The 27,846-nt window shown below is 35.0% G+C and overlaps 3 protein-coding genes across 6 annotated transcripts in view; 1 reads left to right on the top strand and 2 right to left on the bottom strand.

Moving 5' to 3' along the window:
- Positions 1-10,992, bottom strand: part of LOC138305009 (cytochrome P450 4F6-like) — a 13,139-nt gene extending 2,147 nt beyond the window's left edge. The window contains exons 1-8 of the mRNA XM_069245423.1: positions 10,834-10,992; positions 9,730-9,892; positions 8,854-9,052; positions 2,824-2,951; positions 2,456-2,580; positions 1,871-1,933; positions 1,483-1,609; positions 986-1,121 (exon numbers count right to left, since the gene is read on the bottom strand). Coding sequence (XP_069101524.1) covers positions 986-1,121; positions 1,483-1,609; positions 1,871-1,933; positions 2,456-2,580; positions 2,824-2,951; positions 8,854-9,052; positions 9,730-9,888 — 937 coding nt within the window. The 5' untranslated portion in view covers positions 9,889-9,892; positions 10,834-10,992. The remainder of the gene's footprint in view (positions 1-985; positions 1,122-1,482; positions 1,610-1,870; positions 1,934-2,455; positions 2,581-2,823; positions 2,952-8,853; positions 9,053-9,729; positions 9,893-10,833) is intronic.
- LOC138336374 (GTPase IMAP family member 7-like) lies at positions 10,736-27,846 on the top strand. 4 transcript variants are annotated; one of them, XM_069285841.1, is made up of 5 exons: positions 10,736-10,863; positions 11,136-11,213; positions 23,151-23,220; positions 26,106-26,148; positions 26,748-27,846. In XM_069285841.1, the coding sequence occupies exons 3-5, from the start codon at positions 23,161-23,163 to the stop codon at positions 27,737-27,739; spliced, it is 1,095 nt and encodes a 364-aa protein (XP_069141942.1). In that variant the 5' UTR covers positions 10,736-10,863; positions 11,136-11,213; positions 23,151-23,160; the 3' UTR covers positions 27,740-27,846. The 4 variants fall into 4 exon arrangements, with proteins under 4 accessions (XP_069141942.1, XP_069141944.1, XP_069141946.1 ...); XM_069285843.1 differs by lacking the exon at positions 23,151-23,220; XM_069285845.1 differs by lacking the exons at positions 11,136-11,213; positions 23,151-23,220 and having other exon boundaries at positions 10,768-10,863.
- LOC138336375 (ras-related protein Rab-11A-like) lies at positions 20,315-23,875 on the bottom strand. Its single transcript, XM_069285846.1, has 6 exons — positions 23,669-23,875; positions 23,313-23,424; positions 22,847-22,930; positions 22,383-22,576; positions 21,809-21,889; positions 20,315-21,251 (listed from the first exon to the last, which is right to left on the bottom strand). The coding sequence occupies exons 1-6, from the start codon at positions 23,748-23,750 to the stop codon at positions 21,118-21,120; spliced, it is 687 nt and encodes a 228-aa protein (XP_069141947.1). The 5' UTR covers positions 23,751-23,875; the 3' UTR covers positions 20,315-21,117.

Raw genomic sequence — 27,846 nt, 5'->3', positions numbered from 1 at the left:
TTGTAAAGGCATTTATTGTCAGTTGAATTATTTTTACTTACAAACAAGTTTATATGCAATTACTGTTAGATTCGCGGTTTGAAAGTTAGTCTGCCGTAGGTTAGTAAGGCTAACAGATGCAGCGTACTCACTAGTATAAGTACCGATATTGAGACACACTTTCGGTGAGAATAATTAATACCTTATTGTAACATTGAAAATAAGTCTGAAGTAATTAAGTGGGAAATTATAATGTGACTGAAACATGAATGTGACTGAAACATGTGATAAACGGAGAACCCCTGACTGCTGTATAATACACAACGTACGTTGCAATACACAGTGTAAAGTTATCTCCCGTAGTTCCGGAAACTGTCGATAGGATTACCAAGGTATAGTGTTCCGGTGATCATTGAAAACCATGAGTGATTCCATAATGGCAGGCGTGTATTACACACGCCTCCATAAAAAATCACTGCAGCATAAAATAGTTTTCACAATACATTGGGGTCCGCGATGGCCGAGTGGTTAAGATGTCATATTACCACAAGTCTCTAACCTCTATGTCACGGGTTTGAATCCCATGTTTGGCATGTCCTTACATGACTGGCTGTTAAACTTAAAACCATAAACCTTCTCAATACCTAACTCACTTGGGACATACAGGTTGGTTTGTTTGTTTTTTAAAGATGAAAGCTGGAGTTGCCAGAGAAAAAAACATCGAGATATGGTCAGAATCTGCCAATTGATCATGACCAACGTCGAATTCGAACTCTTAAACCAGAGGTGGAAACTTGCTGTCATGTAACCGGTGTCTAGGACCAAAGTGTTCATGATGTATTTTAGCTATCACAATAAAATGAAATTACAAAATTGTCTAGTTTAAATTCACTTATCCTCTTTATTACATGGCGTTAAAGAAAAGAGACTATGTTAATCAAGTGAAAAGTACACAGATATTAACAATACTCATACAAATCTGACGATCTATCGACATCTGACTTACCGGCGAACATGAAGGTACTGGCTTCATCAAGGATTTCGTTATCGCTCAATCCGGAGCCGGATTCATCTTTGGCTGTCAGTAGAATATCTATAAAATCCAATTTCTTCTTTTTCTGAGTAATTGTTGGATCTTCTGCCTGTTTATGTGGATAAAGAGAGGATAACTGACACTAACAACGAAATACAATTCCATATTGGCATATTACAGTGTTATCTCCCTTGCGTGTAGGTATCCTTTGTGATGTCATTATTTTGTGAGTGAAAAGTATGGAGTTACACTCGCAAACAAATGACGTCATAAGTACCATAACTTCCAAAAGCAATGAAATTGCTTCTTATAACAAGACTGAAATGTTATATGATAATCTAACTAAGGTGAATAATTCGGAAACCTGACTATACCGGCCAAATAAGCTGGTCCAAGTGACATACAATTATACAGTGTAGCAGGTTTTACTGTATTTAAAAAAAAGTTTTGTGTACTATCCTATTACGTACTATTTCCTGTCTCCTCTTCACGATGATTTCCTCAGCAAACTGGTGGATGTAGTCAATGTTCCGTTTGTATTCCTTACCATCCTCAGTCAGCATAAAGAGGGACCAGAACAGGAAATTCCAAGGCTTCCTGCGGAACAATGTCATGACAAATGCATTTACTATAAGACTCTTTCATATGTAAATACTTGTATGAAGAATAGAGATATTCTACCCGAGTGTCACACAATCTAGTAAAACGCGAGGATTGCTGATATTCTCCTACCTTTATCGCAACATGGATAGTCTATTGGCTAAATACTAATACGATATATCGATATTCTCCTACCTTAACCGCTCCATAGGTAGTCTATTGACTAAATACTAATACGATATATCGATATTTTCCTACCTTAACCGCTCCATGGATAATCTGTTGATTTCGTGTATGGCTTTTACGTAAGGATGGTTTTCTCTGAAAGAAAGTCATATCGAGAGTAGTCTTTCAATAGAAGGAAATTAAACAAAATATTTCAGTATCTGCATCATTGGACATGTTTTAAGCTTGGAAAATAATATCCCCTTTAAATACCAAAGGTCAAGGAGATATCAAAGGTCGTAAAGGTCATCAAAGGTCAAGGAGATTGTCAAAGGTCGAGGAGATAATCAAATGTTAAGGAGGTTAACTGAGGGTCAATGAGGTATCAAAGGTCAAGGAGGTTATCAAAGGTGAAAGAGGCATCAAAGGTCAAGGAAATTATCAAAGGTCAAAGAGGTTATCAAATGTCAAAGAGGTATTAAATGTCAAGGAGTTTATCAAACAAAAAAAAATGATATTGACCAATCTGGGCAATCAAATATAGCAGAAGGTATTTTCTACTTTGCCGACTCTGGTCTTACTCAACCTGGGACTAGGAAATCTGGAAAGTCGCAATTTTGTAAAATTGTAAAAAAAAAAATGTTCTATTGTTTATTTTAACCTGTTTTGAGTACTCACTGCTCCTGGATTTTCCCATCATAAGAAAGTGAACATCGCATGATAATATCGAAGGTAAGTAAGTTCATAGAGTCCATGATGCCAATACTATTTGGAGTCTCAGACATTTGCTTCGCAAACTTGTCCTATTAAAAAATATAGTCATCTTGTAAACAATCTAAGAAAAGATAATACTTTGGATAATCTCTCTGCTTTATTGATAAGTAAGATGTAATATATAGATTGGTTTCTCTGTCAAAACTAAATACGCCTTAGTTATGTTTGAAATCACCTTATTATTTTGTATGACAGAGCTTGTACAATTGCATTAGCCTTTTTATATTGTGAAAACAATTTGCTTGTATCATGCACACATAAAATGAAATTACCAGACAAATATCGGTAGCCTCATTGTAAATGGTGATGTAAGGTCGTAAGACATCAAAATGGAATGCGTGTGTTAGCAACTTCCGGTTCCGCTCCCATTTTGTTCCGTTACTGACAACTAGACCATCCCCTTAAGAAATAAATAACATAAGAAAAGACGGTTCATGGTCAGCACAACTGCATCATCGACACTACAGTGGTTACCTTCACTGTCGTTATATCCACTCCTGGACTATCTCGTATTACAACTGGGGACAGTGCAGGGGACAAAACCTGATCAACGACAAGCCTGCAGAGACTTACTTTCGATAATACAACGAGGGCGAGGCCTAACTTCAAAGCAACACAGTGAAACAAAGTGTACCAACATTTGATTCTTTTTATTCATATCAATGGACCGAACCAAACTATGTGTATCTTCTGTTGAATTAAGTTTTGTTATGGCATATTTCAGTGGTGGATATAACGTCAGTGATAGTAACCCCTGGAGTATCGAGGATCAATCAACTACCAATCATCCTTTGACCGTATGAAATGACATTGTATGAATAATTACATTGGAATAATTCAATTTTGCTTGTTACGAGCATTTTCATTTGCTTAAAAACTTACTCTATCAGCCCATAAAGGAAAAAATGACGTCGCCGTTTGTGACGTTGTTTCTGAGATGACAGGTAATGGTTTCATAGACAAGAGTCCCAAAATGAATTTTGAGTATTGAAGAGATTATCTTTAGTAAATTGAATTATAAAGACTAATTTGAATATTTTTTTATGTTATGGAGATAACAAAAAAATCTTCGCGGTTTATTTAGAGTACACTCAGATTTTTGTGTTAAATCTCCATAACATTAAAAATCTATTCAAGTTAATCCTTAAATAAAATGTGGAAACTTGGTAGTAACATTAACAGAATCAAAGAATATGAAGAAAACAAATTGTAAAACATCAATATATTCTATACCGAGGGTTTATTATATGATAACTAGTACGTGTTGAGCATGAAATAATAAAATGTGTAATCTCTGAAACTTTTGACAGCGTTTAGATAACAAGAGGCCCATAGGGCCTGTATCGCTCACCTGGTTTGTTTTAGTAATTAACACAAAGACTCTTACAATTACCAAAATTGACTCCAAAATTTGTTTAATTTTGAATCACAACCATACAATGATGCTATTGATACCATACAAATATGCTATCCAATACATAGGTTCAGAGAGGAAGTTATTTATATGAAAATAGTAGTCTAATTCACCTTTTTGGCGCCGCGTCTATGGCCCCGGGGGGTCAGCCCTATCATTTGTACAATTTCAAATCCCCACCCTATAAGGATGCTACCATTGCATTATGAGTGCTCTCCCATGCTCAGTTGCAGAGAAGAAGTCGTTTATATGGAAATAGCCAAATTGACCCCTTTTGACCCCGCCCCTCAGGCCCCCCCGGGTATCAGCCAATCAATTGCACAATTTTGAATCCCCATCCTATAAGGATGCTACCATTTCATTATGGGTGCTATTCCATGCTTAGTTTCAGAGAAGAAGTCATTTATATGAAAATAGCCAAATTGACCCTTTTTGAGCCCGCCCCTCAGGCCCCTGGGGGGTCAGCCCATCATTTGTACAATTTTCAGTTAGTAGCCCATTAGGATGCTACCAGTCAAATTTTGTTGAAATCCGACCAGTGGTTATGGAGAAAAAGTCGATTGTTAACGGACGGATAGACGACGGACGACGGAGGTATGGCATCAGCTCACCTTGGACCAGGTGAGCTAAAATGGAGCGATACAATATGGTATTAATAATTAATTAATAATCCAGGCATTGTCAATGTCGTCGATGAAGCTCATGACGCTTAACTATCCAGGTAACCTCGTACTATTCTTAGTATGGCTTCAGAAGATTTCGTACAAAACATTCGTCGATTTTGGTTCAATGTTTAGTATTTTCAGCATTTCACGTCATATTTACCGACAACAATTCTAAAAGCATATCGAAATATTCTCCTGGCAATCCGACCCACATAAAAGGTATATCAGTAAAACGGTAAATCAAATTCATTATAAATAAAAGGAAGATTTATGTCAGTATGACATGAATGCCACCCTAACATATTGTATAGCAAAGTCTCGATCAAGCTTTATCAGTGTAACAGTAACACATTTTGATTTACCGGAGTTACATTCCTTTGATTACCGCTTCAATATAATTATAACCAAGTAGTTACTATATATATTGGTGTACAGAATCACATACTGTGTCACAATAACTATTCTATTTGTCCGTCATGACAAACCAGTGGCGTAGGAAGATGAAACGTCATGGGGGGGCAAAGGTCCTCAATATTTTGTAACCCCCCCCCCCCCCCCCCCCGCCACACCTACAGGAGGAGATTAATTCAACTCCCAACCATATAATATATGCTTTATGTTCATTTTTCATATATCACTAAATTTAATCCTTGTACACATTTATAGACAGTGGGGTCGCTAAAAGGAAATTAACGAATACGCAAATTGGCCGAATTAGCGTGTGAGCGTCGAAGGCGCGAGATTTTGGTGTTTTATTAGGGTCTGACGGTGACCCCCGGGATTAGTTTTATGTATTTTGATGATTTTGCGATCGCCCGACAGCGCGAGATTTTGGTGTTTGGGGGGTCCGGGGGTCTCCCCCGGGAAAAAATTACGATTTAGAATGGCTTAGATGATTTTTACGATGCATTTTGATGAATTTGCGAGCGCCCAAAGGCGTGAGAATTTGGTGTTAGGGGGGTCCGGGGGTCTCCCCCGGGAAAAAAATTACGATTTAGAATGGCTGAGATGAGTTTTACGATGCATTTTGATGAATTTGCGAGCGCCCAAAGGCGTGAGAATTTGGTGTTAGGGGGGTCCGGGGGTCTCCCCCGGGAAAAAATTACGATTAAGAATGGCTGAGATGAGTTTTACGATGCATTTCGATGAATTTGCGAGCGCCCAAAGGCGTGAGAATTTGGTGTTAAGGGGGTCCGGGGGTCTCCCCCGGGAAAAAAATTACGATTTAGAATGGCTTAGATGATTTTTACGATGCATTTTGATGAATTTGCGAGCGCCCAAAGGCGCGAGAATTTGGTGTTAGTGGGGTCCGGGGGTCTCCCCCGGGGAAAAAAATTACGATTTAGAATGGCTGAGATGAGTTTTACGATAAAGTTTAATGATTATAAAGCGTTCTTAACATGGTAATTTTTCGATTTAAAGCTACCTGCATTTAGAAATGATAATTGTGTCGTCATAACATTATGCAACCCTACTCGATCTGAATATACCGGCTTCACACCATCGGCATATTGTTGTGTAACATAAAAAAATGAATTAATTGTCTCGCTAAAAACATATAAACAAATTGATCTTTTAAGAGACATTTTTTTAAATAGCACATAGAATCCCTTGATGGACATTTTTAGTCTAGTTTGTGTGTATTGAATTTTCACTATTTAAGGTTTGACATTATGTGCTTGAACGTTTTAGGAAATGCGCCGCGCAGCGGAAAATTTTCTAGAATGAAGTACGAAAAATGTGTAGGAGGACCCTTTTTTCTTTCAAATAAGCATTTTTAGAAAATTTCAGTCGGCGAAAATGGGGGGGGGGGGGGGGGGGGGCAAAAAGACATGTTTGCCCCCCGTCCTGGGGAACGGGGGGGGGGGGGGGGGGGGGGGGCAGTTGCCCCCCCCTGCCCCCCCGCTTCCTACGCCCCTGCAAACTATCCGTCATGTATGGTGTATTGAAAACACATGGTCAGTTCTTAAAACATAGACTTATTTTGGAGAGGGTTAAGAGAGACAAAAACGGTGAGCATAATACAGCTTATATTTTAAGACACTGACAATGTATTCTTTTTATCCTGCAACATTACAAAAAATGCTTATGATTTTTAAATTTAACAGTGTTACATTTAATAAAATATTCGAACTACAATGCTAAACAAGCAAACAATGGATCAACCAATAGGAGATCGATAGAATCGGAGCACGTGCTAGAATACAACTATTTTTCGTCAGTGCCGAATACATAAAAAATATATGTGGTAGCCTATTCCAACAATGTAAATACTGGTTGTAGGATGAATTGTTTTATTATATTCACAATATTAAAAGTTGATCAATCTATAAATTTATTTTTATCTATTAATCAAGAAATGTTGAATGTAAGTTAAGGGAGGTAACTCTGCTAGCATTATATCTTTCTCACGTATCAAGTTAGGCTTAATGCGTTTCGTTTGTATTTTGTGTACATTTAGTTACAAGTTTTGGACATTCTATTTTATAGTGACCATTATCACTTTTATCAATTATATTATCAACACCGTATAGCAGCAGGTGAAAAATAAAAGTAAAATACATCAGCAGCAGTGCAGTAGATCACTATGTAACAGAAGTCACCGGACTAGTTATGTAGGTCACTATATACCAGAAGTCACCGCACCAGTTATGTAGGTCACTATGTAACAGAAGTCACCGCACCAGTTATGTAGGTCACTATATAACAGAAGTCACCGCACCAGTTATGTAGGTCACTATATAACAGAAGTCACCGCACCAGTTATGTAGGTCACTATATAACAGAAGTCACCGCACCAGTTATGTAGGTCACTATGTAACAGAAGTCACCGGACTAGTTATGTAGGTCACTATATAACAGAAGTCACCGCACCAGTTATGTAGGTCACTATGTAACAGAAGTCACCGCACCAGTTATGTAGGTCACTATGTAACAGAAGTCACCGCACCAGTTATGTAGGTCACTATGTAACAGAAGTCACCGCACCAGTTATGTAGGTCACTATATAACAGAAGTCACCGCACCAGTTATGTAGGTCACTATGTAACAGAAGTCACCGAACCAGTTATGTAGGTCACCATGTAACAGAGGTCACCGCACCAGTTATGTAGGTCACGATATAATAGAAGTCACCGCACCAGTTATGTAGGTCACAATATAATAGAAGTCACCGCACCAGTTATGTAGGTCACTATGTAACAGAAGTCACCGGACTAGTTATGTAGGTCACTATATACCAGAAGTCACCGCACCAGTTATATAGGTCACTAAATAACAGAAGTCACCGCACCAGTTATGTAGGTCACTATATAACAGAAGTCACCGCACCAGTTATGTAGGTCACTATATAACAGAAGTCACCGCACCAGTTATGTAGGTCGCTATATAACAGAAGTCATCGCAGCAGTTATGTAGGTCACTATATAACAGAAGTCACCGCACCAGTTATGTAGGTCACTATATAACAGAAGTCACCGGACCAGTTATGTAGGTCACTATATAACAGAAGTCACCGCACCAGTTATGTAGGTCACTATATAACAGAAGTCGCCAGTTATATAGGTCACTATGTAACAGAAGTCACCGCACCACTTATGCAGGTCACTATGTAACAGAAGTCACCGCACCAGTTATGTAGGTCACAATAAAACAGAAGTCACCGCACAAGTTATGTAGGTCACGATATAACAGAAGTCACTGACCAGCTATATATGTAGGCCGACATGTAACAGAGGTCACCGCACCAGTTATGTAGGTCACGATATAATAGAAGTCACCGCACCAGTTATGTAGGTCACAATATAATAGAAGTCACCGCACCAGTTATGTAGGTCACTTTATATAACAGAAGTCATCGAACCGGAGACGAAGAAGTCATGTCTCATTTACATATGAAAGAATGTAACAATACTAATTAATCTTTACTGTAACACCTATTAGCTATTAATTTTAATATTCTTTATCTTGCAATATTTTTTTGATATGATAATCCTATCAGTATCGACCGGAAGTAGGTCGGCTTATGCGCGAACACCGCCAGGATATGGGTTCAACATATGCATGAGGACGATTTTAATCAGCCAATAAGAGTGGCGTAAACTCATGTTAGTTTCTTTCAAGTTTTATTTGGTTACCTAGGCATCGCAGTTCATGTCATTTTGATTTGGAAACGGTATAAAATAATTTCTTACTTTACACATGCTTTAGAAAAGAAATCTTACCAAGAAATGGCAAAAATATGCTGTACGGTTCACCTCTGCCCTTTGGTTTGGGTACTGATAAATTGAGTACAGTTGCTGCTGTATCCGGGTGGATTGCGTACAAATTCGGCATAAAGGAGAGCCAGAAAACGTACATCTTCTCGTTCGTATTCTCCATTGATTTCGCCGAAAATTCAGTAATTGACTTCGACATGTCAATCTGTAATATTTAAATTGTTAGTTTTACTTTTGATTTAACATTTTAAAAAAAAATTATCAATTTACACATTTCAACAGTCTTGTTGATTGGACAATATGTTTACCTTGATGGATCTGATCAAATTAGGAGAATTTGACATATGGGAGATATTTTGGCAATCGTGGCCAAACGTGCATTAAGTTTGTTCTTTTTGCTTTTACGAATTCTCAAAAGGCATGATTTGCTATAGAGGTACCGGAACAACATTAGCGTCACGTCTGCATACCGGGTATAAATTAATATAATTGCTTTTTCTTTATTTTTTTATACAAATCTAGCTTTCCAAATGACCAATCCATTTTTCATACCACAATGAAAATAAAAATATTCGAGAATTGCGCGGAAATCCGACGTTATGGTGACGTCACAATTGAACGTTTTGTATTTTATCAAGTAGTCCAGAAAATTAATTATAAGCATTGATGTCACTATGTTTTAATTTTATCGGGTTATGAAAGAAATTGTGTTTGCAAATGTTTGTGAGAATCCGCTACACACAGTTTTTGCGTTTGCAAATGTTTGTGCGAATCCGGCAAACAACAGTTCTTTCAAAACCCGAAATTACAAAAATAGTGACATTAATGCTTAAATAAAACCACGTATACAAATTACTTGCATAATAGTCAGGTAAAACTTACATATTTGAGGTGTCCCCAAAACCAATGTGGTTTCTCAGTTTTCGATTTAAAGGGTCTGATCCGATGACAGAAAACGATATACCTCCACAGCACAGGGACGACATTCCACAGGCCATAACCGACCAGCAAGGCCAGGACAATCTCAAACCAACCAGCCATATCTCTGCAATATAAATACATTATTGATTGAATTAAGTTACATTTCCATATTAACTATCATTATCAAATAATATTTACTAAATACATGCACCGACATGATTCTTGAATTCAGAGAAAAAGTTCGATAAATGCATCATAAGCGGTACATTGAACATTTTCATTTGCTTTAGATATAAAATAAAAGCATCGTCGACATTTCAGGGATAGTGATATTAACCCCTGGAATATCAAGGAAGTATTTTAGAGACAATGAAAGTAACTCCTAGATTATCGAGGGTGTATTTTAAAGACAGCGAGAGTAACCCCTGGATTATCGAGGGTGTATTTCAGGGACAGTTAGAGAAACCCTCTAATTGATGTAAATGGGGATATTATTTTTGCTGGCGTGCGTTGTACGTGTAGTACGAATGTAGCTATGTGATGGGATAATGTTTCACCACTACATTGTGATCTTTTCTAAATATAAACTGCGGTTTCATTATTAGTAAGGTTTTGATATAGAAGATTTTCATTGACAACATACTGTAATGTTTACAATAACAGGCCTACATGTACTGAAGGACGTAAAACGCTATCTAGTTCTGTTTATATTTCACAATCTGTTGGGTCAGTTCGTTTGCATTCTAAAAATAGAAACAAGACACATATCGACGCATCTTTGTTATTCAAGCTATTCAATTTCGAAATTGTTTGATTCTATAGATGCGAATGTCCCTTCATTAACCCAGTACCCTTTGTAAAAATGCAAATGTACAACTATACAATAAAATAAAGCATTGATATAAACCAGTACAGCGATGGGATGTAAACAAATGAAATGTAAACAAAGCCAATGTATGGTTGTAAACAACACACCCTATCTGGTATAAATAACACGTAATAAGAAGTGTGTGTTGTACGTTATTCTGTCTAGATAGTAATGTAAGGTGTTTAATGGATACTCACCGACTCTTCTAGCTGGATATCACATGTAAGGTGAGTACGTGTGTACTGAGATCCTATCTATAATAAATTTAACACGTTAACCTATATGGCTACCCAATGGTTCTGCTGCGGAGGGCCACCAGGGACAGATAGACCTAGACTTGCTCAAGTCCACTTATTTGAATGTCTCAAACCGACGACTAAAATTGGACAATACAAGCAATTTTTTTTAAATGTCGAATTTTCTCAATTTTGCTTAAATTTTGCTAAAATTTCAATTATCATGCATGAAACACCAAGATTGTGTTTTTTTTAATTTGCAGATGTTGAATTTTCCAAATTTAGATTGGCGTGGCATGGTGACGGAGACAGACATTATTACTAGAATGTTGTTGTGATAAGTATGGTCTTTATTTATTGATATAAAGATACAAAACCTGTTTAACATAGCAAACCTTCACATGGTACTCTTTGTAAAAACTGATTAGTAAAACACATTAAATAGTATCACCATATAAGTAAATATACATAGAATATCAATCACCGTTCTAGCTATTAAGGCAAGTTATAGTTGGATATATAAACAACAATTCTTATTACAATTTTTACTACATAGTTGTTGATTTACAAGATAAAGTTGACATAAAAATCATATTACTGTTATGACATACTTTAAATGATCAGTTTAAATGGACGTTCAGTACAATTACAATACAATTATCACATTTAAAGCCCTAATATATAATCATGGCATACCCATTACGGCTTTCCCTAAACTTCTAACAATCTAATTAATATAATGTTATTGTTGTAAATAGTAAAACTTGATAACCTATACGCTAACATAGCGAAGATAAAACAGTGAAAGTTGTTTCCAATAGATGTCTGGAATAAATTGCAGTACAATATTTCCGTACCTTGAATTTTTGGATGCTGATCTAATAAATGTGTTGTTGGACAAAGTCAAAAGATTACAGATGAATTCTTGAACTATATATAGATTATTTAAACATTTGTATAACGTCTGTTTTGAAATTCATATAGTGTCTTATTGGCACCCTAATATAGAAAACATTTCTACAGATAGTACATCAAATGGAGCTTTTAACAACTTTAACATATCGTATAAAGGACACCACAAAGTACATACGTAATAGTCATTTTAGTCCTCGCAAACACTTTCTAATCTATATTACGCTGTTGTTTGATATTTCAACACCAACTTTAATAATCCTTAAAATGTTAATTGTGCTTTATCCTGGTATTATCTCTTCAATACATCTCTCTAATGGATATATTATTATATGTAATTATAGAATGAAAAAATAAGATAAAATTAACTGAATACCAGTTTAAACTTTTTTGTTTTGACTATGTTATCAAATTATCATATTATGTGATGCAGCATTTTTTATATCTTATCTTATCCACACAGTCAGTCCAACAAACATCCGTCTGAAAGGCCTGATAGTATGATTAATATTCTGATAAACTAGTGTATCTTAGGTAAGGACAAATTAGAAAACGTCGCAATAGAGCAGGCGTATGTTTGTATATAGGATATTAAATGGGTTTATGCGAGCCTTAGCGTATTGTTATCTTACAAGTAGGTATAAAAATCATAGGCTACGTGAATTTCGACAATATTTATAACTATTTACCTTGAAATTCGGACACACACTTACCTTGTCTTTTTCAGGTGTGGTGAATTGGAATTTCTATCATGACAAATTGATGACTTATAAGGCAGGCATATAGCAGGGGAATATTAAAAAAAAATATAAAAGTTCAAGGATGTTGTTTCGTCATGTGAAATAAAGTAGACGATACGGATTATTTCGAACCTGGATTACAAACAAGAAAAACGTGAAACACTAACCTTTAACCATAACTATGTTGTTGTTCCCCTCCCCTTCTTCCCTACCCCATTCCCCTGTTTGTCTTCATTTAAAACAGTTTGTACACTCCCATTTGTTTGTATAAATCGGTACTTTGTTACAAGATGTCCATAAGATAAGTAGAACTGTAATTTTAAATATTAAAGAAACACAATTTAACAAAGCATGACAATGTATTGACTCGTGCCCTATCCGGGCCTCGAACTCACGATCTACGGCACCCAATCGCCTAGCCGAACATTCCTGCTCCTTCTACCACTGCGCCACATCCACGTCCCCATAGATTTTGAGTTCGAGGCCCGGATAGGGCACGAGTCAATAAGTTGTCATGCTTTGTTAAATTGTGTTTCTTTGATATTTCATAATTATTAAACACAATGTATCATATACACTATGGGTTGTTGATCCAAAGATTTAATTTACAATTTCCACAGTGTTCATGTCAGCATATCGAACCGACTATCACTTCGTCATAGAAACGTCCTTTTTTGGGGACGTGGATGTGGCGCGATGGTAGAAGGCAAATATATGTTTGGCTAGGCGATTGGGTGCCGTAGATCGTGAGTTCTGGGCACGGATAGGGCACGAGTCAATTAATTGTCATGCTTTGTTAAATTGTGTTTCTTTGATATTTTATTGTATTTTTAAACAAACACAATTTGGACAGCCGCCAGGTTTTGGAGCCCAGGGGTCAGTCACATCACAACATATAGCCTCACACAGGAGGTGACTTTTTCAACTTTCGCTAATAATAGTATTTCGTTTTTCCATCCAAATACGTACGCTTTCGTTTTTACTAAATACCTTTTCTCGTTTAACAAAATACGATTTCGTTTTTACTAAATACCTTTTCTCGTGTTAACGAAATACGATTTCGTTTTTTCGAAAAACCATTCTCGTTTTAATAAAAGACGATTTTTAACAATAATGATAATAAATCCATAATGTGTTATAGATAGAATCGGTCGTGAGTTCGAATCTCTGATTGGGTAGTTGCCATGTACTGACCACTAATCAGCGGCTTTTCTCCGGGTTCATTGGCTTTCCTCCAACTCCTATAAACACGTGCTACAAGCGATATGACTTCGTATCTGACATGTCGTACTAGGCTATGTACAGAACCAAACCAGAGTCGGAGAGGTGTGTGATATCACTTATATAGGGTACAATATCACTTATATAGGGTACGATATCACTTATATAGGGTACAATATCACTTATATAGGGTACAATATCACTTATATAGGGTACGATATCACTTATATAGGGTACGATATCACTTATATAGGGTACGATATCACTTATATAGGGTACGATATCACTTATATAGGGTACGAATATCACTTATATAGGGTACAATATCACTTATATAGGGTACAATATCACTTATATAGGGTACGATATCACTTATATAGGGTACAATATCACTTATATAGGGTACAATATCACTTATATAGGGTACGATATCACTTATATAGGGTACGATATCACTTATATAGGGTACGATATCACTTATATAGGGTACAATATCACTTATATAGGGTACAATATCACTTATATAGGGTACGATATCACTTATATAGGGTACGATATCACTTATATAGGGTACGATATCACTTATATAGGGTACGATATCACTTATATAGGGTACGATATCACTTATATAGGGTACAATATCACTTATATAGGGTACGATATCACTTATATAGGGTACGATATCACTTATATAGGGTACAATATCACTTATATAGGGTACAATATCACTTATATAGGGTACAATATCACTTATATAGGGTACAATATCACTTATATAGGGTACAATATCACTTATATAGGGTACGATATCACTTATATAGGGTACAATATCACTTATATAGGGTACAATATCACTTATATAGGGTACGATATCACTTATATAGGGTACAATATCACTTATATAGGGTACAATATCACTTATATAGGGTACAATATCACTTATATAGGGTACAATATCACTTATATAGGGTACGATATCACTTATATAGGGTACGATATCACTTATATAGGGTACAATATCACTTATATAGGGTACGATATCACTTATATAGGGTACGATATCACTTATATAGGGTACGATATCACTTATATAGGGTACAATATCACTTATATAGGGTACGATATCACTTATATAGGGTACGATATCACTTATATAGGGTACAATATCACTTATATAGGGTACAATATCACTTATATAGGGTACAATATCACTTATATAGGGTACGATATCACTTATATAGGGTACAATATCACTTATATAGGGTACGATATCACTTATATAGGGTACAATATCACTTATATAGGGTACGATATCACTTATATAGGGTACAATATCACTTATATAGGGTACAATATCACTTATATAGGGTACAATATCACTTATATAGGGTACAATATCACTTATATAGGGTACAATATCACTTATATAGGGTACAATATCACTTATATAGGGTACGATATCACTTATATAGGGTACGATATCACTTATATAGGGTACGATATCACTTATATAGGGTACAATATCACTTATATAGGGTACGATATCACTTATATAGGGTACAATATCACTTATATAGGGTACAATATCACTTATATATGGTACAATATCACTTATATAGGGTACAATATCACTTATATAGGTACGATATCACTTATATCATTATCACAATATATAGGGTACGAATATCACTCACATACGGGTTTCGATATCACTTATAATGGGTACGATATCACTTATATAGGGTACAATATCACTTATATAGGGTACGATATCACTTATATAGGGTACGATATCACTTATATAGGGTACAATATCACTTATATAGGGTACGGGTACATATCACTTATATAGGGTACGAATATCACTTATATAGGGTACAATATCACTTATATAGGGTACGATATCACTTATATAGGGTACGATATCACTTATATAGGGTACAATATCACTTATATAGGGTACGATATCACTTATATAGGGTACATATCACTTATATAGGGTACAATATCACTTATATAGGGTACAATATCACTTATATAGGGTACGGGTACAATATCACTTATATAGGGTACATATCACTTATATAGGGTACAATATCACTTATATAGGGTACAATATCACTTATATAGGGTACAATATCACTTATATAGGGTACAATATCACTTATATAGGGTACAATATCACTTATATAGGGTACAATATCACTTATATAGGGTACAATATCACTTATATAGGGTACATTATCACTTATATAGGGTACGATATCACTTATATAGGGTACGATATCACTTATATAGGGTACAATATCACTTATATAGGGTACAATATCACTTATATAGGGTACAATATCACTTATATAGGGTACGATATCACTTATATAGGGTACGATATCACTTATATAGGGTACAATATCACTTATATAGGGTACATATCACTTATATAGGGTACAATATCACTTATATAGGGTACGATATCACTTATATAGGGTACGATATCACTTATATAGGGTACAATATCACTTATATAGGGTACGATATCACTTATATAGGGTACAATATCACTTATATAGGGTACGATATCACTTATATAGGGTACGAATATCACTTATATAGGGTACAATATCACTTATATAGGGTACATATCACTTATATAGGGTACATATCACTTTATAGGTACATATCACTTATATAGGGTACGATATCACTTATATAGGGTACAATATCACTTATATAGGGTACGATATCACTTATATAGGGTACGATATCACTTATATAGGGTACAATATCACTTATATAGGGTACAATATCACTTATATAGGGTACAATATCACTTATATAGGGTACGATATCACTTATATAGGGTACAATATCACTTATATAGGGTACAATATCACTTATATAGGGTACGATATCACTTATATAGGGTACGATATCACTTATATAGGGTACAATCACTTACTATCACTTATATAGGGTACAATATCACTTATATAGGGTACGATATCACTTATAAGGGTACATATCACTTATATAGGGTACGATATCACTTATATATAGTACAATATCACTTATATAGGGTACAATATCACTTATATAGGGTACGATATCACTTATATAGGGTACAATATCACTTATATAGGGTACGATATCACTTATATAGGGTACAATATCACTTATATAGGGTACGATATCACTTATATAGGGTACGATATCACTTATATATAGGGTACGATATCACTTAATGGGTACAATATCATTATATAGGGTACAATATCACTTATATAGGGTACAATATCACTTATATAGGGTACGATATCTCTTATATGGGGTACAATATCACTTATATAGGGTACAATATCACTTATATAGGGTACAATATCACTTATATAGGGTACGATATCACTTATATAGGGTACAATATCACTTATATAGGGTACAAGGGTACAATATCACTTATATAGGGTACAATATCACTTATATAGGGTACGAATATCACTTATATAAGGGTACAATATCACTTATATAGGGTACAATATCACTTATATAGGGTACAATATCACTTATATAGGGTACACTTATCACTTATATAGGGTACAATATCACTTATATAGGGTACGATATCACTTATATAGGGTACAATATCACTTATATAGGGTACAATATCACTTATATAGGGTACAATATCACTTATATAGGGTACAATATCACTTATATAGGGTACAATATCACTTATATAGGGTACGATATCACTTATATATAGGGTACAATATCACTTATATAGGGTACAATATCACTTATATAGGGTACAATATCACTTATATAGGGTACGATATCACTTATATAGGGTACGATATCACTTATATAGGGTACGATATCACTTATATAGGGTACAATATCACTTATATAGGGTACAATATCACTTATATAGGGTACGATATCACTTATATAGGGTACAATATCACTTATATAGGGTACAATATCACTTATATAGGGTACAATATCACTTATATAGGGTTACGATATCACTTATTATAGGTTACGATATCACTTATATAGGGTACATATCACTTATATAGGGTACAATATCACTTATATAGGGTACAATATCACTTATATAGGGTACGATATCACTTATATAGGGTACGATATCACTTATATAGGGTACAATATCACTTATATAGGGTACGATATCACTTATATAGGGTACGATATCACTTATATAGGGTACGATATCACTTATATAGGGTACGATATCACTTATATAGGGTACAATATCACTTATATAGGGTACGATATCACTTATATAGGGTACGATATCACTTATATAGGGTACGATATCACTTATATAGGGTACGATATCACTTATATAGGGTACGATATCACTTATATAGGGTACGATATCACTTATATAGGGTACAATATCACTTATATAGGGTACGATATCACTTATATAGGGTACAATATCACTTATATAGGGTACGATATCACTTATATACTGGGGTACGATATCACTTATATAGGGTAAATATCACTTATATAGGGTACGATATATCATTATATAGGGTACATATCATTATATAGGGTAAATATCACTATATATAGGGTACGATATCACTTATATAGGGTACAATATCACTTATATAGGGTACAATATCACTTATATAGGGTACAATATCACTTATATAGGGTACAATATCACTTATATAGGGTACAATATCACTTATATAGGGTACAATATCACTTATATAGGGTACAATATCACTTATATAGGGTACAATATCACTTATATAGGGTACAATATCACTTATATAGGGTACAATATCACTTATATAGGGTACGATATCACTTATATAGGGTACGATATCACTTATATAGGGTACAATATCACTTATATAGGGTACAATATCACTTATATAGGGTACGATATCACATATATAGGGTACGATATCACTTATATAGGGTACGAATATCACTTATATAGGGTACATATCACTTATCATATCACTTATATAGGGTACGTATCACTTATATAGGGTACAATATCACTTATATAGGGTACGATATCACTTATATAGGTACAATATCACTTATATAGGGTACAATATCACTTATATAAGGGTACAATATCACTTATATAGGGTACGATATCACTTATATAGGGTACAATATCACTTATATAGGGTACGATAATCACTTATATAGGGTACAATATCACTTATATAGGGTACAATATCACTTATATAGGGTACGATATCACTTATATAGGGTACGATATCACTTATATAGGGTACATATCACTTATATAGGGTACGATATCACTTATATAGGGTACGATATCACTTATATAGGGTACGATATCACTTAATAGGGTACAATATCACTTATATATAGGGTACGATATCACTTATATAGGGTACGATATCACTTATATAGGGTACAATATCACTTATATAGGGTACAATACTTATCATCACTTAGGGTACGATATCACTTATATAGGGTACGATATCACTTATATAGGGTACGATATCACTTATATAGGGTACGATATCACTTATATAGGGTACATATCACTTATATAGGGTACGATATCACTTATAAGGTACATTATATAGGGTACGATATCACTTATAGGGTACGAATATCACTTATATAGGGTACGAATATCACTTATATAAGGGTACGATATCACTTATATAGGGGGTACGATATCACTTATATAGGGTACGAATATCACTTATATAGGGTACGATATCACTTATACATCACTTATATAGGGTACGATATCACTTATATAGGGTACGATATACACTTATATCAATATCACTTATATAGGGTACGATATCACTATATAGGGTACATATCACTCACACTTATATAGGTACATATCACTTTATAGGTAGGGGTATATCACTTATATAGGGTTCTCTTATATAGGTACATAATCACTTATATAGGGTACGATATCACTTATATAGGGTACGATATCACTTAATAGGTACATATCACTTATAAGGTACGAATCACTTATTAGGGTACGATATCACTTATATAGGGTACAATAATCACTTAATAGGGTACAATATCACTTATATAGGGTACAATATCACTTATAATAGGGTACAATATCACTTATCTAGGGTACATATCACTATATGGTAGTGATGTCATATATAGGGATGTAAATCAGCTGAGTATCAACTGGTAGAAGTATAACATATTGTTTTTCCAGAAAATATTTTTATTCAATAAATAATTTACATACATTGTATTTCCTCCTCGCGTAGGCTCTCATTCAACATATTTTCTTTCCTTTGTCGTTTTCCTCTCATACATTTGTACACACGTTATCTTTGTTCACTGTTCAATTTATATCATTAACATTCACACTAAAATTCAGGTCAGAATGATCGATCATGGTTTTATATTTATTGCAAACACAAAATACATTTACCGGTATTTGTATGTGGTGTATACAAACTATTTTCTCAGTCATCGAGTTTTTATATAAGCCTTCAGAACTTTGTTCCTATGATTTATGTATGATACACAACAAAAAACACGTTATCTAATAAGTACCTTGCTATACACACATAATTGTTACGTTAAATTATTTACCAACATATAACACGTTCAAACAAGGCAACTTTCAGAGACACACTCCAGTGGTGTAATGAATGCTCTACACCTGTTTAAACCAGAGGCACACTCCAGAGGTGTACAGAAAGCAGGACCAGCGACACACTCCAGTGGTGTAATGAATGCTCTACACCTGTTAAACTAGAGGCACACTCCAGAGGTGTACAGAAAGCAGGACCAGCGACACACTCCAGTGGTGTACAGAAAGCAGGACCAGCGACACACTCCAGTGGTGTACAGAAAGTTCTTAATCGTTAGGACCAGAGGCACACTCCAGTGGTATAATGAACGCTCTACACCTGTTAAACCAGAGGCACACTCTAGATGTTACAGAAAGTTCTGAAACTGTGTGATCGTTAATCTGACTTTTTTCAAAGTACAACTGGTTGTGGCCACTTAAATATAGACTGTGCTGAAATAAGAGAATGGGTGCCACAGTTATAGTCCTACACAGCTCGACAGATCATGGGAGTGAGTCCTCTGACTACAACACTCTTGTAGTAATAAATAGTTCCCTTTATCCTTCCACGCATGGAATAAGTATGTAGGTTTTTTTTCATCTGAGGAACTACCACTGACGCCTTCCAGCCCACAGTCACCTTTCACCTTCATCATGGATTTATTTGCCAAAATCAACGTCCTTGGCCAAAATATATGTCACCTTATTCCATTTTCGTCCGATTGATATCACATTTCCTTACCGGAAGGACACTGCGGCCCCACTTCCTTTGTCTCAGACATTACAACACTTTTGAGGGCGTGGCTTGTTTGTAGGAGCCACTTGTATTGTTTGTACATTACAGCTCGGAGATTTACCATCGTCGGTACTCTCACGGATCGGTTTCATCGATACAACTTTGTAAATCTCTGCAAAATAATAAATCGATCATTAATATATAATCGAGTCTTTTCTCTGTCACTAATGACTATAAATTATACAATAAAACATGTTTACAACGAACACGCTTACATCGAACAAAGGATAGCTAAAACAGAAAATTCTTAACTCGTATCATCAATTAAGATTTTTCAAAAGGTTTGAAATGTATTCTAATCTCAAAACTAATCTACATACGCGATTCACATGCGAATATATAAATTTGAATATTTTACTAGCTTTTAAATTCAAAATACCAAAATTAGACCTACATGCAAACGGCCAACTAATACTCCATTGACTTCGTTGCAGGAGTTGGGAGGTTCATAATTGTTTTTTTTTTATTATTTAAAGTGTTATCCTCTGTCTTCCAATGCTAATTCATTTATATCATTTTATTTATTTCATTTTTTTATATTCCATCTCTAGTTACGATACAATGTCTCTAATCTAATATTCAATGTCTCTAGTTAACTATTTTTTCTCTAGTTTACTTTCCAAATGTATCTATTAATGTAACCTACAATGTCACAAACAGATTTCTTACCTGTTAATACATATTCAAAAGCTGTTACCACATTAGTTGAATCCAGGGCTGATGTTTCTATGAAAGACATACCATTCTTTTCTGTAAAGAACAAAGTTTTATAATAGATTATTCTCCCATACTTGACAGGGTTATCCCGCAGTTGTTAGGGAAAGATAACTCTGTCTTTTACCGGAGTGGGAAAAACACAGCTCACACGGACTTGATAATGACGTCATCGATACATCCGGAGACTTTATTGTCATTAATTTTCATGACGCATTGCTACGCTTCTGTTATATATTTTAAGACAGATAATTTTTTCTTTGACGCTTTATAAAGCAGGTTAGAGGAATAATTAATCATTGCTCTTGCCTATCCTGCTTTTAATCTCGACAGACAGGACACATATTGTTTGTAATGATTGTAGTAAAATCTTCCACCAAAATTCTGAGTATTTCACTCCAAAAGTCTTAGCGCCAGGTTGATGCCTGTACATTTAACAAAATAATGTGATTTGTGATGTCTTCTCCTTATTTTTGTATTAACTCACTTATACAGGAATTTTTTGGTGGATGAACACTAGGACCATTACCTGCAAAGGCCTTAGCTTTGTCAGTAGGCACAGCTCGTAGATGGCGCAAGTCACTTTTGTTGCCTACCAACATGATGACAATTTTGTTATCAGCATGTTCCCGAAGCTCTTTCAGCCATCGTTCCAAATTCTCATATGTCAATTGTTTAGCTATATCATAAACTAATAACGCCCCGACGGCTCCACGGTAGTATCTGTAACACAGAATCATACAGACTAAACCTAATGTAGGAACATGAGACCAATGGACCTTTACGTTAACGGCCATCTGACTATTGTCACAAACACGGTCAAAGTATACAGTAATGGAACCATATTTTGGCACAATACAAAAGAAGAATCAAAAGGGCAGAAACAGTTCACTTCTTCTTCTCTGACTTCAGCTAAAAGTAGAATTTGTAGGTTTCTAATTTATTTGGATATTTGTGACTGAGTTATTTCACAGTATTTACACAGATACTTACGCATTAGTAATAGATTGATATCTCTCCTGACCAGCTGTGTCCCAGATCTGTGCCTTGATAGTTTTCCCATCCACTTGTAAACTCCTGAAGGACAACAAAACATAACTTTTGACATTAGCTCTTATAATTATAATTATTACTGACAAGAAGTTGTTTTTAGAACCCAATATTAGATATCTAGGCCCCTTAATTAGCTATTGGTAAGAAAGTGTTTAATATCTTACCCCTGTTGACATTAAATGAAGGTCAATGTAATTATTTGAACAAACTTGGAAGCCCTTCATCTTAAGTTATCATGTTGTAGGTGCAATATCATGTCATATCATGGAAAATGTTGCCGCCGGAACAACAGACACACTGCACCCTTCGGGAAGGTGAGCTAATTATTATAAAACTAAGTGTTTAGCTTATACAGATAAATAATATTCTTTATTTACATGTACAACTAAACTCAAACTTCCTTTACCTTGTAGCGAACTCCACACCAATAGTACTTCTACTTTCTATGTTAAACTCATTCCTCGTGAATCTGGACAACAGGTTACTTTTCCCTACTCCAGAGTCTCCAATAAGTACCACTGAAAAGACAAAGAGAAGAACCTCATTTAGGTTTTTATCAACCTAGAATCTCATACAATGCTGGGGTTAAGCTGCATGTGTATGTAAATATTATCCATTTATATAGAAAATGTTGCTCAAGGGAGATAACTACCACTACATATCTGCCCATCTTTTCCAGACAGGTTAGGAGAAACAAATTCTTCACGCTAAGTATTTCCAGCTTTATGTTTTATGTCAAACCAAACCATGGTATAACTGTACCTTTACACAAATAGTCGCAATCACTTTCAGCATAAAAACGACCTTTCCTGCAGAAATCACATCGTGTACTCCGTTGAGACATGATGCCAATCACGTATTAATTACAACTGGTACAGCTTGATATACCCTCTACTTCTGTCATATGGAACCTGTATTAGCCGTATTTATATGACAATCTTTGCCATGTCATCTGCGTTAGAACTATTTATATTTTATTTGTCAAGCTACACCATGTCACCACCAAAGTATGACTAAAACTTATATACAGTGTCACAATCTAAAAATAGCCATTACGGCTGTAGTGCGTATTAGGCTTGTTAGGTATACCGCGTAGAGTTGTCGTCCTGGACTCCTCCCGGATCCCGGTTGATCCCATTGATTCCTCTGAAAAGTGTACTCATCAGTTGCATTAAGGATATGAGTATAGGTGATCATTATATCTATAATGGCCATATAGCAGATAAAGACGAAACATGAGCATGTTGATATAAAACATAGGCCCCGACACTGTGTATTTGAACTTGATTGTAAATTACTAGTAACGCATCAAGTGTTAGGACGATTGTCACTTCAAATCGATATTTGAAAACTATCGATTAAGAAGAATAATCCATTAAATTAACCTTGTGACTGTCAATAGTTGAACATGATGAGGCGAAAGAGAATACTTATAAAGAATTAGCAAAACAAATCATATGAACAGAAATACAGTTCCACAAAACCATTTTATATATAATATAAAATAATATATCATAAAATAGCAAAATACAGCAAATAACACTAGTTTCTTGTTTTTCAAAAGATATGCCTCATTATCAATCGGCTTGGGAGCCCAGTTAATAATAAATTGATTGTGATTTTTCTGTCTGATGTCGCCGTAATCATGTGGCGCATTTCACTTTTTAATTACATATAAGCTTGAAAATGACGACTAGAAGTTGAAGAATAATTGAAATGTGTGAATCATGATTAATCAATATTGTATTTGGTTTTGCAATTATCGAAATTTGCAGTGTCCAGATAATTGATATTGTTCATTGTTTAATCTTTAATTTGACCTTAAATATTCTTTCCGTATTGGAATAATGAAATGTTTCAGTTTTAACATATGCATTTTTCAACATAAAAAAAATTCTGTCTTTGAAACATACTTAAGTGTTTTTTACAACTGTAGTATTCGTTATTGTTATTTAATATATATATATATATATATTTGGTAATTGATTTTTTTCTTCAAAATTATCGGACACGTCTTACTGTTAAAATTTAAAAAATTCAATACCGTATCGGAAACGTAGTTGTCTTTAAGGTCCTCTACTGAAAATGATGTTTATTTGTTTGTATATTCATGGTGAGTGCGGTATATGTTGTGTCTCTTGTTGATAAAGAGAGCCTTGTTTACTTTATACAGCTTACTTACTGTCAGGTATCACTCAGACCTCGCGTTATCATACCATCATAATAATAATTATGTGATGCAGCACTTGTTTTATCTTATCTTATCCACACAGCCGGTCTCGCAAACATCCTTCTGAATGGCTTAATAGTATGAGAGATATTCTGAAGGAGTAGTATATTTTTTAAAAGCTAGGATAATTAGAAACCGTCGCAATAGATCGGGCATATATTTGTGCAAAGCAACTGGAGCGTCCATCTGATATTTTTGAGGAACCATAAACGGCTGGATTTGGTTCTTGTTCAAGGTAAATATGTATAAATACATATATATATATGATATTAAATTTAATCTATGGAAGCCTTAGCTTACTTATGTCTCACAAATAGTCAGGAAAGCACAGGCTATGGGCCTAAACAATTTCATACTTTGACAACATTTATAACTGTACTATATACCTCAAAATTACCACACAGGTGTGGTGAAGGTTACAAATTTCTATCATGACGAATCGATTGCATATGTGTAGGCATATGACAGGGGAATATAAGAAATGTAAAAGTTCAAGGACGTCCCTCCTTTATGTAAAATATAGACGCTAAGGATTACTTCCACTATAGATCACAAGCAATGGAAACGTGAAACTATAACCTTTACCATAACGACGTTTTGTCACCCTCCTCTCCCCCTCCTCTTCACCACCCCTGTGATTATATTTATATAAAACACTTTACACTAATACTCCCATCAATTTGTATATATCTGGTACTGAGTACTGGAGGTTTCAAAAATGAAATTGTATTTATTTAAACAAACACAATATTAATTTCCAGCAGTTTTCGGAGAGCTACCAGGGTTTGGAGCCCTGGTATCAGCCCCATCACAACATCCCCTCTTACAGGAGGACATGTTTCAATGTTTGTTCATCACTTCCAACTTAATGTATTATTGTCGACACTCCCTGTGTCCTAATTAGATAATTAAGACGTTCACCTTTGAATTAGTTTATTCAATGATCTCTATTTATGTCCGTTTTTACAGATGGCTGCGGCACTAAAGAATTTGTTTTCGACGACAGACCAAGGTACATTTATAAATGATAAAATAGCGACTATTAACCTTTCTCTAATAATTACGTCACTGCGTCAGATTGCAAAACAGCGAATAGAATCTCCCCTTTTAACATGAATTACGCAGGGATTCTTAGTTTGGTGTTGTAACTCCATTTTAGGTCATCGATATACATTTTCTTATGCTATTATTGTTATAAGAAACTTTACTTTTTTGACAATGATCCACATACAGTATATGTATAAATAAATCAAACAATGGTTCAGCTGCCCTTTATGAATAACTTTATTAATAACTAACTAGTACCAATAAAGACTTTATGCTTATAGGGAGTAAGTGTTATTCTATTTCATCATATGTATACTGTTAGAGGTTAAAATTGCTACATTATTGTACCATCGGCGCGGCGTGACTTATTTTAACTGTGTACTCTATCCGAAATGGCACCGTTCACAAGCGATTATACTAAAAGAAAAATACAAAAGAAATATTAATTATATCTTAATTTTACTGATCTTTGAATATTGCATTTTGAGGAATCACACTGCGAAATATGGACCCGCTAACTTAACGCACTATACAGCAGATATTTTATTTTCATTTCTTTTTCAGTGGCGCCATTGAGAGTTGTTTTACTTGGTTCAACTGGATCTGGGAAAAGCACTACGGCTAACACGTTAATTGGTGCTAAGAAATTTAAGTCTGCATCTAGTCGTGATTCTGTCACCAGCGAGTGCAGTGTTGAAGAGGTAAACAGATTCGGTACAAGCCTGGTGGTGGTGGACACTCCCGGTATATTTGATACGACAATGTCAGAAGACGACCTGAAGGTGCAGTTAATGGAAAGTACACATCTTGCATGTCCTGGTCTTCATGCATTTCTCCTTGTGATGAAAATCGGTGAACGAAGCATTGATGAGAAAGACCGGAAGTTGTTTGACAAGATAACTAAATTGCTTGGCAAAGAATTTCTTGGCTTCACTATAGTTGTCTTTACCGGAAAAGAAAGTCTTGATGAGGATGAAGTCGACGTGGATCAGTTTATATCTGGTCTACCAGATACATGTAAAGATTTCCTAAAATCGTGTAAAGGCGGATATCTTGCAATCTCAAACGTTTGTAAAGAAGAAAAGGAACAAGCTGCCCAGCAGGTTATTTTCAAAGTAAAAGATCTTACTCAGAAAAATGTTGGCGGGTATTACCAGAACATATTGTTTGATGAGCAGAATGAAGAGATTCGAAAAAAGATGGAAATAATCCTTAAGAAAAACGATGACGTCCAAAACAAAATCAACCAGGCAGAAACAGAAAAACAACGTTTAATGGCAAAATTCAAAGATCATAAGTTAAACGTTGATCAAAGAAAAGAGCTTAAAAAAATAGAAAACGATTTGTCTGAACTTCGCAAAATACTGATAGATAGAAAAGTCGCTCGAATCGCTGCAAATCGTGAAATACAACGTGCGAAAACCATGAAAAAGGTACTAGTTGTTGGTGGTGTTAGCGCTGCCGCTGCTGCTATTGGTGCTGCTGCGGTTACTGGCTCCCCTGCAACAGTAGTTGCTGGCTTGGTTGCTGTAGCATCCAAGGTGAAACTTGGATAAAGATAAATGAGAAAAGATTACCTTGAAAAGACGAAATCTTAATTTGAATCATGTTATAAAAATCACAAGACGGTAGCATGACTATGATACAATATCCATTGTTAATG

The sequence above is a fragment of the Argopecten irradians genome, chromosome 12 (assembly GCF_041381155.1).
Source record: "Argopecten irradians isolate NY chromosome 12, Ai_NY, whole genome shotgun sequence".
NCBI lineage: Eukaryota > Metazoa > Mollusca > Bivalvia > Pectinida > Pectinidae > Argopecten > Argopecten irradians.
Note: the sequence above shows the minus strand (reverse complement) of the source record. Positions and strands in the feature narration are given on the sequence as shown.